This window comes from Erithacus rubecula (assembly GCF_903797595.1).
Source record: "Erithacus rubecula genome assembly, chromosome: 27".
Lineage (NCBI taxonomy): Eukaryota > Metazoa > Chordata > Aves > Passeriformes > Muscicapidae > Erithacus > Erithacus rubecula.
In genome coordinates this window covers 3,634,999-3,651,459 of record NC_136679.1, presented here as the reverse complement: position 1 = coordinate 3,651,459, position 16,461 = coordinate 3,634,999, and the positions used below count along the sequence as shown (strand labels likewise).

The 16,461-nt window shown below is 55.1% G+C and overlaps 1 protein-coding gene across 1 annotated transcript; it reads right to left on the bottom strand.

Annotated features, from left to right (window-relative positions):
• Positions 1–3,515: 3,515 nt before the first annotated feature.
• WNT3 (Wnt family member 3) lies at positions 3,516–15,074 on the bottom strand (the record flags this gene model as incomplete). The annotated part of the gene is made up of 3 exons (XM_079327709.1): positions 14,827–15,074; positions 5,727–5,992; positions 3,516–3,995 (listed from the first exon to the last, which is right to left on the bottom strand). Exons 1-3 carry the CDS (start codon positions 14,951–14,953, stop codon positions 3,516–3,518), a joined length of 873 nt encoding a protein of 290 aa, XP_079183835.1. The 5' UTR covers positions 14,954–15,074.
• Between the last annotated feature and the right edge of the window lie 1,387 nt (positions 15,075–16,461).

The window sequence follows — 16,461 nt, the reverse complement described above, 5'->3', positions numbered from 1 at the left end:
CCTGGGTGCCATCTGTGTCTGCTGCTGGTGTGTGTGAGGAGCAGAGCAGAGCTCAGTGTGTGCCAGGATTGAATTGACCCCAGCCTCAATAGCTGGCCCCTCTGACTGAGGTTGGTGAGGGGACTCTGGTCCAGTCCTTGCTGGAGCTGTGTGGCCCTGCAGTGCCCCAGGTGTGTCTGTGGGTCTGTGGGCTGGGGGTACCCCACACCTGAAAGGCTGAGAAACCATCTGGGCTGCAGGGTGTGGCACCTGAGCCATTCCAGCATCTCCATCTGAGATGTTTCCTGCAGCTGGCACAAGGGAAGGGCAGCACTTTCCCCCCACTCTGTGTTCCCATGGCTCCTCCTGGCAGAGTGGCTTTAAATGCATAATAAATATACAATATTGCTTTCAATGTAAGGGCAAAGTTCTTCGCCCCCTTCCTTACCCTGTTTCATCTTGAACATTCCAGAAATGTGTCCCTGAAATGGAGGTGTTGACCAGGGGCAGATTTGAAAGTGCTGGGATGGGTTTTGGGCATGGTGTGGGGTGGAGGAAGGTTTGGGGCTGACAGGGAGAGCTTCCCCCCAGAGCTGTGAAATCCAGAACCCTCCATGGGCCAAATTCAGCACCAGCAGACACCCTGCCCACACACATGGATCCATGGGATGGCTTTGTGTGCAATTTGGGGATCAGGACAAGAGTGCTGAGTGGTTCTGTATTTGTTTTGCCCTTCAGACAGGTACATTTGAGGCCAGTGCAGTGGAAAATTGTGTGCACTTAAAAGCATTTCTGATGTGAGGGGCACTCTGCAGAAACATCCCCAGAATTATTCATGGACAGGAGAAGTTTTTATGTGAGAAAATTTGGGTTTTGGTGTGTCCAGAGCATTGGAAGGTGATTCAGAGACAGGCTGAGTGCATGTGGGGGGTGCACAAAGCCTGAAGCCTGTTTTGATCCTTGGCTTGATTTAATCTGGCTCTGCACAGCTCCCTGCCAGGAGGGGCAGTGAGGGAACAGGGACAGGAGAGGGAATGGCCTCAGGCTGGCCAGGGGGGGGTTAGATGGGATTTTAGGGAAAATTTATTTGTGGGAAATTGTCCAGCCCTGCACAGCTGCCCAGGGCAGGGGTGGAGTCCCATCCCTGGAGGGATTTAAAGTGGGGATGTGGCACTTGGGGACAGGGGTCAGGGGTGGCCTTGGCACTGCTGGGAATGGACTCAGTGACCTTAAAGATCTTTTTCAAGCCCAGGGGTTCCATCATTGTGCTGAATCTCAGCTGTGCACACTCTGCCCTGGCACTCCCTGAATCAAAATCTCAGCATTCAGCTGTAAAATCTCTTTTTTTTTTTTGCCATCATTTGTCTTGATTCCTATAACAAGCCCCTGCCCATGCCAAGGAATTGGGACTGTGAGACCATTAAGGTCCCTTCCAACCCAAACCATTCTGGGATTCCCTGATTCCCTGGCTGTCCCTGTCCATAAGCAGCTGGGTCATGACCCACTGCTCTGTAGGTGTTCAGCAGCACCCTCAGACCCAAACCACACAAGCTGGCAAGTGCATGTTTTTGAATTTTTACCTTTTCTTTAATGATGTACCACAAAAAAAAATGGAAGTTGAAATATATTTTTCTCCAAATATATATATTTATATAATATATAATCTTAGTTAACTCAAGTATATACATTGTATAATAAATAATGCTTATAAAAAGAGAAATTTTCTGAATATAAAATAAAAAAAAATCGACCTCTACAACTTTATACAAAACTTTGGATACAGCAGATTGATGGAAAAAGATCTTCCATTCAGTGCTAGAATACCTGGCTACAGTAAAATAATTACAAGGCAATAAATGTTCTATTTAATATTAAATACCTTTTCTTGATTAAAAAACAAACAAACAAAGAAGGGATTTTGTTTAAAGTCGGGTACTGGGAGTCTTTCCAGACGTGGATTTAATATATACTTTAAATAGATGCAGATCAGAGCACGGCCTGGCTCCAGCTGGGGGAGGCTTTTGGAGCTCTCTGGGATTTTATTTTTTGGGGGCAAAGGCTCTCAGCCCTTTATTGCTCAGTGCAGCTCCACAGGCTGCTGATCCCCAGGGAAAGGGAGAGGGGAGCAGCAGCCACAGCTCCCTGCAGCTCACTGCTGGCTGTGTTTGACCGTGGCTGTTGGTCCTGCAGGACAGGGAGTGATGCTTCTGATTTCAGGGTCACTGCTCCTGGAGGAGGTGGAGCCAGGGAGAGGGGATGTGCTCAGGGATGGGGCATGGAACAGGTGGGGACAAACTGCTTCTGCTGCACTGATGGGCCATGGGATGGGGGCAAATCCCTCTTATGGCAGAGCCTGGGGGACTCCCTGGGTGGTTGCTCAGCTCAGAGAATCCCAAGGGAGGGGAGGGCTCTGCCTGGTACTGTGCTGGAAAGGTGGGCAAGGAGGCTGGGACAGAAATTTCCTCTCTCCCTGCAATCTCTCCTCTTCAGAGCTGGTGCAGCAGCTCATCTGACAGGTAACCTGTCCCCAGAGAGACCCCTGAGCTCCCTCTGGGATGGGAAGTTATGTCAGGGAGTGCTCAGTAGGTACTGCCCTGATCCTTATAATCCTCTCCTGGGCAGCTGCACCTGAGGAGGTGGCTGGGATGGTGCTGTCCCCTGTTCCAGGTGGCAGCAGGGGCTGGGATGGTGCTGTCCCCTGTACCAGGTGGCAGCAGTGCCCTGTGCCCTGCTCTTGTCCCAGGCCAGGTGCCAGAGGGTCAGCTCTGGGCTGTGCCTTCCTGATGTCCTCCTTGGGAGATCATATGGGGCAGAGGGGAGCAGAGAGGGCAGAGGGGAGGGGGAAGGAGAGACCACCCCGGGCTCTGTTTGTGTGCCCAGACAGATTTGGCTCTCCAGCATCACCTCAGAGCAGGAAGGAGAGAGCTGTGCTGGTGTGGGGGCTCCTTTCCTCTCCCCACCACATCTGCTGAGACCAGGACACAGCAGCTGGGAGAGCTTTCACTGTGAAAAATCCATTTCTACCCGAGCCCCCGTGCTGGTGTCTGCAGGGGCTGGTGCAGGACAGAGCTGGGAGCTGCTGTGACAGCTCTGCCTCGTGTGGCTGTGCCTTGCTGGGACTCAGCTGCTCCTGATGTGCCCTGGCATCCTGTCCTGTCCCTGCCCTCTCTGTCCTGTTCCTAGTGTCCCCAGGCATCCTGTCCTGTCCCTGCCGTCCTTGTCCTGTCCCTGCCCTCCCTGTCCCGTCCTTGCTCTCCCTGTCCTGTCCCTCCTCTCCTCGTCCTCTCTGTCCTGTCCCTGGTTGGGTGTCCCCAGGCATCTTGTCCTGTCCTCCCTGTCCCTCCCTGCCCTGTGTCCTGCCCTGCCCGAGGGATGCAGTCACCCCTGGCGTGGGTGAGGTGCCCAGAGCCCTCTCCGTGCCCTGGCCGTGCCCGGCCGGGGCCATCAGCAGTTCTGTGCCATCTCTGCAGCGCGGGGCTGCCGGAGCCCCGGGCCCCGCTCTGCAGCATCCCCCGCCCGTGGGGACCCGCCCGTGCTCACTTGCAGGTGTGGACATCGTAGACCCGCGTGCACTCCTGGCAGCTGACATAGCAGCACCAGTGGAAGATGCAGTGACACTTCTCCTTGCGCTTCTCAGTCCGGGTGTTGTGGCCCCGCCCGCAGCACAGCAGGTCGCAGCCGTCGATGCCGTGGGAGGTGACGTTGCACGTTCTGTCCCTGGTGCCGAAGGAGCCCGTCTCGGGGTTGGGCTCGCAGAAATTGGGGGAGTTCTCGTAGTACACCAGGTCCCGCTCGGTGGGCGGCTTGAACAGCGCGTACTTGGCCCTGAGAGTTTCCACCCAGCCGCGGGACTCGCGGTGCTTCTCCACCACCATCTCCGAGGCGCTGTCGTACTTGTCCTTCAGGTAATCGCCGATGGCGCGGAAATCGGGCTGCGCCCACCAGCACGTCTTGACCTCGCAGCTCCCCGAGAGCCCGTGGCACTTGCACTTGAGGTGCATGTGGTCCAGGATGGTCTGTGGGGGGAACAGAGTCAGCAGCAGCAACGCGGGGTTTGCTTCACATCACCCACCTGCACCATCCGGGTTTAAATTCTGATCTGAGCTTGCTCTGGGAAGCCTCACCTTGAGTTCTGGGGGCAGGTTTGGGCATCACAACGTAAAAAAGGCATTAGTCCACTAGAGAGTGTCCAAAGGAGGCCACAAGGATGGGGAAGGGTCTGGAGGGGCCTCATGAGGGCACTGGGTTTGTTCAGCTGGAGGAGACTGAGGTTGGACCTCACTGAGGTTTTCAGCATCCTCATGAGGAGCAGTGCATGGAACTGATCTCTTCACCCTCCTGACCACTGGCAGAACCCAGGGAACAGCTGGAGCTGGGCCAGGGAGGTTTGGGTGGGTATCAGGGAAAGGTTCTTCCCCCAGTGGGTTTGGCCACTGCCCAGGCTCCCCAGGGAATGGTCCCAGCCCCGAGGCTGCCAGAGCTCCAGGAGAGTTTGGACAGCACTGCCAGGGATGCCCAGGGTGGGATTGTTGGGGTGTCTGTGCAGGAACAGGAGCTGGAATCCATGACCCTGTGAATCCCTTCCAGCCCAGGATATTCTCTGGTTCTATGATTTTGTAAGCATGGGCTGGGTGGAGATGCTGGGGAGCTTCAAAAATCTCCAGAGATGTCACACTACAAAAGCACAGCTGAGGTGGGCAGCTGCTCTGATCATCCATCCAATCCAATCCAACCCAACCCAACCCAATCCAGTCTAATTTATTCTAATTCAGTCTAACCTAATCCAAATGTTGGATCCTTTCATGGGGATCTGTCCTATCTGTGTGGACAGTCAGAGCCCAGAGAAGCTGAGGGCTGGAGATGTTTCTGAGCCCTGTGGATGGAGACTGATCCCTGTCCTCTCCTTGCTAATGACCCTTCATTCATCCATCCAACAGTTTGTATTAAAACGTGTGTGAAATTGGGAGTCTACAGACAGGACTCTTCACCAACATCTCCTTTGTGAAGAGCAAAATAATCACTGATTTTGAATAAAGTTACTGGAGTTTGGTGGGGGATTTTTGTACTGGAAGCTGTCAGGCTTCTCTCCTTCCACCTCTGCCTGCTGTGGTGTGCAAAACCCATATCAGTGTCAGCTTCAAGCACTGTTGGAAAGGCCCCACTGAGTTTGCAAATGACCCAGGTTCAGAGAGAGGCCCAGGTACCTGCTGACTGCAGGAATGGAATGGAGTGGAGTGGAGTGGAATGGAATGGAATGGAATGGAATATTCCAGTTGGATGAGGCTGTGACTATCACCCACTTCAAGGAATCATTGGATGGGATAATGTTCTAACAGGGAACATGCAGGAAGGAGGCCCTGGGAGGAAAATCCTCTTCATCCAGTGCTGACCTGGGGCTGGGTTTCTACCATGGCCTTGGAAGGTGCTCAGGGTGCCCAGGGCAGCTGTGGCTGTCCCACCCTGGCAGTGTCCAAGGCTGGATGGGGCTTGGAGCAGCCTGGGACAGTAGAAGGTGTCCCTGCCCATGGCAGGGGGTGGAACAAGATGGGCTTTAAGCTCCCATCAAGCCAAACCATTCTGAAATTCCGTTTGCATTGGAATATTTTAGCTCTTAGCCCCACCTGTTTGGAGGGAGAGGAAGGGTGATGCCCTGGCAAGTAACCCTAGAAAGCGCTGCCTGTGAACTCCCGTGGCCGCCCTGCCCTGTCCCATCCCCGCCGGGCTGGCCCCCAGCCCGTCCCTCTCACCGTCCGTCCCGCCTCGTTGTTGTGCCGGTTCATGGCCGAGCGCGCGTCCGGCCGGTTCTCCCGCGCGTCCGCGAACTCCCGCGACACCAGCACCCCGAAATCGGCGTCCTCGCTGCAGCCCCCCCACTTCCAGCCGTCCCCCGGGGGGCCCTTGTGGTGCGAGTCGCAGCCGCAGATGGTGGAGGTGCCCTCGGCGCAGGAGCGGGTGACGGCGAAGGCCACCCCGGCCGAGGCGATGGCGTGCACGAAGGCGGATTCGCGCGTGGCTGCGGGGACACAGAGCCGGGGCACTGTCAGTGTTTGCCTTCCCAGCCTCCCCAGCAGCGCCTAAACCCCATGGAAAAGCAAGAAATTGTTTTGTTAAATTGTTAATGAGGGTTTCCTGGGAGCTGCCGGCATTGCCCTTGGGGCAGGGGTGTGACTCCTGCACGGGCAGGATTCCCCAAATCCAGGATTTGACCCAGCATGGGTGCTCAGGGGTGAACGAGGCATCAGTAGCAGCTTGAGGGGCCTCAGGAGAGAGTTACTGGAGTAATTCTTTATCTGGGAACCCGGAGAGGGGCTCCATGCCAGGGTTAGAGGTGGAGAAGCCCATTGAGCTGGGGGAAGGTTTGGGATGATGCAGGACACGCTGTGGGGCAGCAGGACACTGGCTCAGGCTGTCCCAAGCACAGTCTCAGAAACAACTTCCTCCCTGGGGACACCTTTTGGCTCAGAGCTCTGCACTAGTGCAGCTCTGTAAGGATGGAGAGTGTAGGTGTCTAAATCCAGAGCAGATGTTGGGGTCGATCCAACCTCGTGCTGATGTGCAGGAGACTGGGAGGGGCTGGAGGCCTGAGCTCAGGGGCTGTGGAGCCTGGCCTGGAGGGCTCCCCTTGCCTTGGGGTCTGGTGTGGTCAGATCATCGGGACAGTCGTCAGCAGATGTGGGATGAAGACAGAAATTTCTGCTGAGAAAATCACCTTGGAGCCAGTCCCCTCCTTCCAGAGCAGGAGCCATGAATCCCCTCAGCTGTGCCCTGCATCCCTGTCCTGCTCCTGCCTCGGCCCGGGGGCAGCAGGTCCCTGTCCCCAGCCTGTCTCTCTGCAGAGTGGCTCTGGCTCCCAGAGCAGCTTTCCCCAGCTGAGCTGATGCCAGCCCGCGGCCCTGGGTGGTGCCAGCGGTGGGAATGTGCAGCCCTGCCCGGGGATCTCCCAGCCAGGATCTCCAACCAGGGCTGCTCAGTCCTGGCTGTGCCAGCAGGACCCTGCTGAGGTTTTCATCTCCCTTTAGTTCAAACTCTTCCCTCGCTGCCCTTCCCATCTCCAGCCTCTGCCTAGCAGCGTTTTCCTCGGGGGTCTTTCACCAGCTGCTTGTGCTGGGACCACTGGGGGCCGTGGGCACGGCTGAAGGTCCCTGCTCCAAGTGGGGTGTCCCAGCCTGACAAAGGCTCTTTGGGTGGCCAAAGCCGAGCAGATGAGAGGAGGCAGCGAGCCCTCCTGGCCCCAGGACAGCCCGGGGACAGCGGGGGACACGAGTGGCTCTCGGGCCAGTGTGGCTCTGCTTTCCCGGGAAGGTGTGGATGGGGAGCAGAGTCACTGCGGGGCTGGGCTGGGCTGGGCTGGGCGGGGACCGGGCCGGGCTGGGCTGGGCTGAGCTGGAACCGAACCGGACTGGGCTGGGCTGGGGCTGAGCTGTGGCCGGGCTGGGCTGGGACCGGGCCGGTCTGAGCAGTGCTGGGACTGGACCGGGCTGGGCTGGGCTGGGCTGGGACCGGGCCGGGGCAGCCAGTGCCCGCCGGGCAGGGCCGCGATGGACACGGCTGGACACGATGGACACGATGGACACGGCTGGACACGATGGACACGATTGACACGATGGACACGATGGACACGATGGACACGATGGACACGGCTCCCGCAGCTGCCTCCATTGCCCCCCATGTCCCCATTGCCCCCGTGTCCCCGCACGATGCCCGCGGGGGGGAGCGAGGAGCTGCCAGCAAACCCCTCGCCTTGAAATTCTCTCCTGGCTCTGGGCGAGGAGCTGGGAGAATTTCCCAGAGATGAAATGCGGGAGCAGCGTTCCCAGAACCAGGGGAGGGGCTGGCGAGGGAGGATTAGAGCCGCCTTGACAGTGCACCACTGCGACAGTGTCCCAGCCGGGCCCGTTACCTGCTGGGACACTCAATTTGCCATTGTTCCCGCGGTGTCACACTGTATTACCAGCATAATGCGGAATGTTTCCGCCGGCCAGCGTACCCACGGCACAGAGCACTGGCATTCCCCAGGAGCACCTCGTAGCAACGGGGCAATGTTCCCCTGTCCTGCCGTCACCCTCCAATCCCGCCAGCCCGGCTGGGAAATCCCTATTGATGGCGCTCCCCAGCCCCCCAGAATGGCTAAAGGGCGTGTGAATGCGGCAGCGATTTGAAACGACTGCGGCGCTGCGATGGTATCGCTCGCCCTGCCTCACAGTAGGGGAGGAAGCTTAGCTCTTTCTCATCGGTATAAGCTTATTTTTCTCTCTCCCTCTCTCCTTTCCCTCCCCCTCCCTTTAAGCTGCTGAGTTTATATCAAGCCGGCCCCTGATCCCACACACCCCTGTTTAGATGCAAATCACTGCGAGTGTCACGGCTGAGAAAAGCCGTGGGTTATCGTGGTGCGGCTCTGCCTTTTCACAGCTCGTGTCAGGCTTAGCCCAGCTCGGGACAGCCCGGCCCAGCTGCTCCTGCACCTGCCCCGGCCCGGGATGCGCTCGGGATGCCCGGCCCTGGGATGCTGGGAGCATCCTCCCCGAGAATCAGCCCTGGAGTCCCGGGGAATCAGCCCTGAAATCCCGGGGAATCAAACCCTGGAGTCCCGAGAATCAGCCCTGAAATCCCGGGAAATCAGCCCTGGAGTCCCGAGAATCAGCCCTGGAGTCCCGGGGAATCAGCCCTGAAATCCCGGGGAATCACCCCCTGGAATCCCGGGGAATCAAACCCTGGAGTCCAGGGGAATCAGCCAAGGGAATCCCGGGGAATCAGCCACTGGAATCCCGGGGAATCAAACCCTGGAGTCCAGGAGAATCAGCCACTGGAATCCCGGGGAATCAGCCCCCGGAGTCCCGGGTAATCAGACCCTGGAATCCCCTGGAGCAGGAGAGGAGCAGGACAGCCCGGGCTGGGGACAGGAGCGCAGGGACCGGGGAAAGGGGTCGCACAGGCTCCTGCCCAGCTCGGGAATTTCAGACCCAGCCCTGGATGCGGCTCCCAGAGCTCTTCCCCAGCCCGGGAATCGCTCTCCAGGTGCCTGCGGAGCTTCCCTGCCTCGGGCACTCACACCCAGCTCTGTCTGGGTGCCAGCTTTCACCAAAATCATGGATTTCATCCCTTGCCCAGAGAAGGGTGATTGCTTCTCCCCAGAGCTGGCTCAGCCCTGGCTCTGGGCAGGGCTTGGCTGGAAGAGCCATTGGCTTTGGATAAGAACTGACCTTATTTTACAAAGAAAAGGGAAAGGAGGGAGGGGGGAAGCAGGTTTTTCTTCCCTTCTTATCCCAGACTGCACACCTGCAGTATAAATCATCTTGGGGAATCTGCTTGTAAAAACATGATCTTACCCCACATTCAGGGGTTGGGTTTTTGGTTTGTTTTTTTTTGTTTTTTTTTTTTATGGCCTGGTTTAGAAAATAAGACATGAAAAAAGAAATCAGAATCATAGAACTACAGAACAATTTGGGTTGGGAGGGACCTTAAAGCCCCCCCAGTGCCACCCCTGCCATAGCAGGGACACCTCCCACTATCCCAGGCTGCTCCAGCCCTGTCCAGCCTGGCCTGGGACACTGCCAGGGATCCAGGGACTGCTGCTCTGGGCACCCTGTGCCAGCCCTGCCCACCCTCCCAGGAACAATTCCATCCCAATATCCCCCCCAGCCCTGCCCTGGGCAGTGGGAGCCATTCCCTGTGTCCTGTCCCTCCATCCCTTGTCTCCAATCCCTCTCCAGCTCTCCTGGAGCTCTTTCAGTCCCTGGCAGGGGCTCTGAGCTCTCTCTGCAGCTTCTCTCCGGGTGAGCATCCCCAGCTCTCCCAGCCTGTCCTTCCTTGCAGGAAGATCATCAGTGGCCTTAGGGCAGCTACAGCAGCCAAACCCTTGGGAGTCTGAGTCAAGGGTGGGAGATGTGGGGAAGCCCAGGTGGGTGATGCAGAGCCTTTCCTGGGCTGTTGTTTAGCAGCTCCCAAGGGTGTTCAGTGCCCTGGGGGTCCCTGAGATGCTTTGGTGTCCCCTACCCTGCCAGGGACTGCAGGAGGAGAGGTTGGAGCAGTGGGTGACACTGGGGAGGGAGGTGACATGGGGATGAGAGGGGAGGCTGTGGGAAGGCCTGGAGGCAGGAATTCCTAGGGTGTTTCAGGGAGGGCAGCCCTGAGCTCCCACAGGGCTCAAAGGCTGGAGGATGTGCCCTGGAGGAGCAGCCCAGGAAGGCTCAGACACAGCAGGGTCTGCTCAGCTGGGCACCCCACACTGTGCTGCTCTGAGACTGAGCCCTCCTTCAGTGCAAGGGACCATGATTAGCATGTTTGCAGCTCCTCCAAAATGAAATTATCCTCAGTTCCTTTGCAGGCTCTGTTAGAAATGATTTTCAATGCTGTTGTAGTGAGAACTGCACCTTTGAAGCTTTTCCAAAATAGCCTCAATCTACCTGAGGGAGCAGCAGCTGAGATCAACCAGGTTAATACTGAGGGGGGATTTCATCCAGGTGTTTGTCAGAGGTGAAACCCTCAGCCTGTGTTGGCCAGATGCACAATGTGAGCTGTGGCAGGGATTGCCTTGGTCTGGGTTTTGGGTTTGGTTTGTTGGGCTGCACCCCTGGGTGTGCTGGAAATCAGGAAAGGGAACATGGCAAGGGCTGCACTGGTGGCCACAAGATCAGGATCATGGGCTCGAAACTCTTGGTTTGAGGATTTCCTAAAGGGCTCCAGGAGAGCTGGAGAGGGGCTGGGGACAAGGGATGGAGGGACAGGACACAAGGAATGGCTCCCACTGCCCAGGGCAGGGCTGGGTGGGATATTGGGATGGAATTCCTCCCTGTGAGGGTGGGCAGGGCTGGCACAGAGCAGCAGTCCCTGGATCCCTGGCAGTGTCCCAGGCCAGGCTGGGCAGGGTTTGGAGCACCTGGGACAGTGAAGGTGTCCCTGCTATGGCAGGGGAGGCACTGGGTGGGTTTTGTCCAACCCAAACCATTCTGGGACTGTCATTGTTGCATCTGAGGAAGACACTGAGTTGGGTGAGATGCTCTTTGAAAGGTCCCTTCCCACCCAGACTGTTCCAGATTCTCTGAGGAGTGTCAGTGGTGAGCTGGGAGCTCCCTCACCCTCCCAGCTGAAGGATCTCAGCTCTGCCACCACCTTCTCTCTCCCTCAGCTGAGGAAACCATGGCTGGAAATATTCTGGATTTCTCTGTGACTTCTGTGCTGCAGCCTCTGGGAATCTCAGGGCTCCCTGTGTCACTCAGTGCCACACAGTGATACCAGTCCCATCCTCAACCCACTCATTAATTTTGAAGGCAGCAGGGAAAAGACACGAGCAGAGTTCAAAATTATGAATAATACCCAGGATCAGATGGGCTGGGCTTTGATGTGTCCTTCTTTGCAGATGATGCTGTTTATTTTTAACTGCTCCACTTTCAGGTTAGTGAGGAGAAACTCACTTGGAGCCTGGCAGTGCTGTCTGGAGATGTGTCATGGTGGCATTGGGAAAGCTGAATTTCCAACGTGCTCACTCGTTTTTCTCCATCTGTCAGAAGAGTTTCAGAGCTCTGGGTGATATTTTACCTTGTCAAAGGGGTGTGTGGAGATGCTGAGGCAAGTCCACACATGAGGCTTTGCTCGAGTCCCTGCAGCCGAAAGAATCTTAAAATATTCTCCATAAATTCAAAGTTCAGTTTGCTCATTACAGGGAGGATGGTTCAAATCTGATCTTGAAGTGATTTCCCGCTGACAGAAATGGTGCTGAGAGATTTTCAGTGTCTCAATGCTTGAACAGTTCTTTCATAACGTTTAGAATTTTTATGACACTTTTTTTAATGGCCATTTTTAAAGAAAATTAAAACTTTCTGATCTTTTAAGCGCTGAAATTTAGGAAAGGCTTTTATTAGGCAGCGAATTGGAGTGTGTGGAGCCTTGCTGATAAGTTATTTAGTAGTAAATACAGCAGTTAACCCCAAAATCTACCCTGGCACAACAGAGGGGAAATGAATGTCATGGTGCCTATTAGTGCTCTAATAAGACTTTACAATCCTGGCTCCTGCAAAGAATCCCACATTTGCACAAAGGGATGATTTTCACTGAAATACTCGACTGACATTTCAGGGATCTGAAACCTACCTACCCTTACTGGGAGATAAAACTTGGAAAAAAAGATATGAATTGTTTCTTTGCAGAATATTGGGGTTTTGTAAGAAAGATTCACCAGAGCTGCATTCTCCAGGGGACTGTTGGGAAATAGTCCAAAGTCCTGCTCTCTCCCCAATTTCTCCACTTTCTTGGAGTCTGTACCATAAAATTCCCATTTCCAAAGCATCACTGGAAACAATAATTTCTGTTCAATAAAGAGATTTTGGGCTGCAAGAACCCAGTGGTGTCAACACCTAGGAAGACAAGGAGGAAATGGTTTTGGTTGTTTATGAAGCTGTGAAATTAAGATATTGTACTGAATGTGGCACAGGGTGAACATAATCCCAGGACAGGGTGGAGAAAACAGAGATTTTTATCCACTGGGAGTTTTTAATCCACCACACGGTCCAATTTCATGGGAATGCCTTTTAATCTGGGCTCTGGGACATCAGAGATGTGGGACAGGTTATCATGGAGCTGTGCTGGGGAGGTTTAGGGTGGATATCAGGAAAGGTTCTTCCCCAGAGGGTTTGGGCACTGCCCAGGCTCCAGGAATGGTCCCAGAGCTCCAGGGGAGTTTGGACAGGGATGCCCAGGGTGGGATTGTTGGGGTGGCAGGAGCTGCACTGGATGATCCCTGTGCATCCCTTCCAACTCAGGGAATTTTGTGGTTCTGTGCCATTCCCCTCCAGCACCTCCTTCCAGGCTCTTTTGGGCCCCTTTCTCACTTTTTCCTGGGTAATTCCCCATGGTCTCAGTGGGAATCCAAATTTTATGGTTCCTCATCAATGCTGCAGAGGGTCTGATCCATGCCAGGTCCAGGAAAGTGGCATTTCAGGAGCAGGGGATGAAGAGGAGTTTGGAGAAAGGAGAGGGAAAATGAGTTTTTAACCTCTCCTTGATCCTTGCTTTTTGGGCTCATTTGTGAAAAGATCCATTGAAACCCCATTGAAAAAAAGATTCATTGAACTAAGTCTGACCAGGACCATGGATTTAAACTGGGGTTCCTCACTGCTGGGGAAACCTGAGCCCAGGAGCTCCTGGGGTGGGCAGTTTGTGCTTCAGTGGCTCTGCCTGGATCCCAAAGAGCTCAACCACATCCCTGTCCTTGGCTTTTCCCACTGCTGGGTCCAGTTTGGAAATGCAGTGAGGTGGAGCTGTGATTCCAGAACATGTGAGAGTGCTTTGGTTAAACCTTCCCCTTCCTTTATATCCTTTATATCCTTTATATCCTTTATATCCTTCATATCCTTTATATCCTCCCTTCAGAGCTTCAGGGATGGGAACAGACCTTTCCCCCATTACCCCTTGTGATGGAAAACACCAAAAACTTGGGGAAAAAACATAAACTGGAGAAATCAGAGCTGAAATCTGGCACATCAGAGCCTTTCCCTGTCCCCAGCAGGACAGTCCTGGTGTGCCCCATGTTACAATTGGTTGAAGTTAGGCATGGAATGTGAATTGTTATGAGTTGTTTGAATGATCAATGACTGTAGTGGTGTGTAATGTTGACTGTTTGATGTTTATGTCTCTGTAAGGTGCCAATAATTCCTGGCTTCCTGTCCCTCCCCCTTTTCCAGTACCCAAACCAACACCCATGCTCACTTCCATCATCCCTTTAAAATTAACTTATGACAGCAAGGACTTATGGGAGTGCCACTGAGGGTAAACACCCTTTGAAATCATGAACTAATATAACATCAGGGACCAAGAATAGTACTCCCAGGTGAGAAATAACAGCTGAGAAAAGAAAACCATCATCTAGAGCCTTCCTCACCTGCTCACCATAACTTAGATAGCACCTGGCTGGAATAACATCCCTGACTAAGAGCCAAGACCATCTTTTTCAGGATTTCTGTGAGAAGAAACGACCCAGATCTGCCAAAGGACAAAGCTGCTCTCCTGCTCTTCTGTGTTGTCTGGGAAAAAGTAGCAGTGTGTGGGATTCCTTGGGTTATCCACCCAAAGCTGCCCTTAATAAAGACCTTAAAAAGGGGAGAGTGGTCTCCTGGTCCACTTATTTCAACCCAGAGCCCAGGGAAGCTGTGTCAGCTGTGCCCCAGCCCCCTTCCCAGTTACCTTTGTCCAGCTGTGCCCCAGCTGTGCCCCAGCCCTGCCCAGCCCCGCCTGTGTTACCTTTGTCCAGCCCAGCCCAGCCCCGCCCAGCAATTTAGCTTAGTTTAGTTTAGCTTAGTTTAGCTTAGCTTAGTTTAGCTTAGTTTAAACCGGCCCAGCCCAGCCCAGCCACCTTTGTCCAGTCCAGTCCAGCCCAGCCCCGCCCTGCTTGTGTTACCTTAGCTTAGTTTAGTTTAGCTTAGTTTAGCCCAGCCCAGCCCCACCCAGCCCTGCCTGTGTTACCTTTGCTAGTCCAGCCCAGCCCAGCCCAGCCCCGCCCTGCCTGTGTTACCTTAGTTTAGTTTATTTTAGCCCAGCCCAGTCCAGCCCCACCCTGCCTGTGTTACTTTAGCCTAGCCCAGCCCAGCCCAGCCCAGTCCAGCCCCACCCTGCCCCACCCTGGCTGTGTTACCTTAGCTTAGTTTAGTTTAGCCCAGCCCAGTCCAGCCCAGCCTGTGTTACCTTAACCCAGCCCCGCCCCACCCCGCCCCGCCTTGGCTGTGTTACCTTTGTCCAGCCCAGCCTAGCCCAGGTATTTTTGTCCAACCCTGCCCAGCCCAGTCCAGCCCAGTCCAGCCCCACCCAGCCCTGCCCAGCCCCGCCCAGCCCCGCCCTGCCCCGCCCTGCCAGTGTTACCTTTGTCCAGCACGGGCCCGAAGATGGCCAGGCTGTGCTCGATGGTGGTGCAGTTCCAGCGGCGGCCCCGGAACTGGTGCTGGCACTCCTGGATGCCCAGCTTGACGCCCTCGGCCACGCTGGGCATGATCTCGATGTAGTTGCGGCAGAAGCGGAGCTGCTTGGGCACCAGCCCGGGGATGGAGCCGCACAGCAGCGGCTGCGAGCCCAGAGAGCTGTACTGCTGGCCCAGGGCCAGCGACCTGCGGGGACAGGGACACGTCAGGGACAGCCCAGCCCTGCCAGCCCTGCCCTGCCCTGCCCTGCTGACCCAGCCCTGCTGATCCAGCCCTGCCCTGCCCTGCCAGCCCTGCCCTGCCCTGCCCTGCCCCACCAGCCCCTGGGGCACTGTGGGGAGCAATTCAGGGGGACAAGGACAAGCCAGGGGAGAACAGAGCTGCTGCTGCTGCTGTCACTGCTGGGGACGCCCCAGCCTTTGTGGCTCTGCATGGAGCCATCCCAGGAACTCCACAGCACCTAAGAGTGGAGGGGATCTGCCAGGACCTGCCAGGGACTGCACCCAGGGCAGCAACACTTGTTGGGTTTTGCCCTTTTCTGACCCAGACACAATACAGATGTTATAATTCACAGTCAGAAGCCAACGTTACCTAATTACAATACATTGTAAGCATTTCTTGGCCTATCAGCTGTTGCCACATCATGCTGTAAAATGCATTAAAGCCACTCATCTAAAATCACCCCTCCTGGGTTCTGCTACAGTGCATCTTCCAGTTTTATTTCTCCAGAGTATCTAGTCTCGCAAGGCCATCCTTTGAAACTTTTCTCTAGCCCCATTTCTCTCTCAACAATACCTGTGCTATTCCATGGCATTCCTAAGCCAGCATTCCTTATCTCCGGGTTTGCATACAGATGTGTGAGCCTTGTCAGGCCCTGGGAACTCTGTACAAATCCATTTCCCACACACCTGGGGCCTGGGGAACACCCTGGCACCTCTCAGGTGTCAGGAGAACTGACATGAGAACTTCCCAGCTATGGCCAGGGTGGAAAGTGCCCTGTCCAAAGGCAAGTTCACTTGAGGGATCAGCATTCCTGGGCAGGGCTCTGGGGTCAGGTCTGTCACTGCCACTGTCCCAGGTGCCTGGACACCTGTGCAGGTGGCCCTGGCAGAGACAGAACCAGCACAGTCCCACCTGGAGGGACACCAGGCTCAGGGAGCAGCTTGAGCAGATTTGAGAGGATCCTTTCACTGCTCCAGGAGCTGCCAGTGCTCAGCAGCAAACTGGGAACAGTGGGTCAGAAATTGGCACTGGAGGGTGCAGGCACTGCCTAAAGGAGCACTGGGACACCTGGTACTGCAGGGAACAGCCCACCTGAGTGTCCCTGCAGAAGCTGGTTCAGAATCTGATAATTGATAAAAGGTTCGTGTTAATCATAGAAGTATTGGGGTTTGTATAAACCAGAATACTTGGGTCTGAAAGGAAGCATGACACTAAAGAAAGGAAAATATAAGATTAAATCATTCTGTTTTACTAACAGTTTGCAAAGCAAGGCTTTCACACAGCCCAACAGATTCTGCAAAATCAGATTTTTGCCTTTGTGTAACCAATTGCAGCCTATCCCCAAGACCAGACTTCC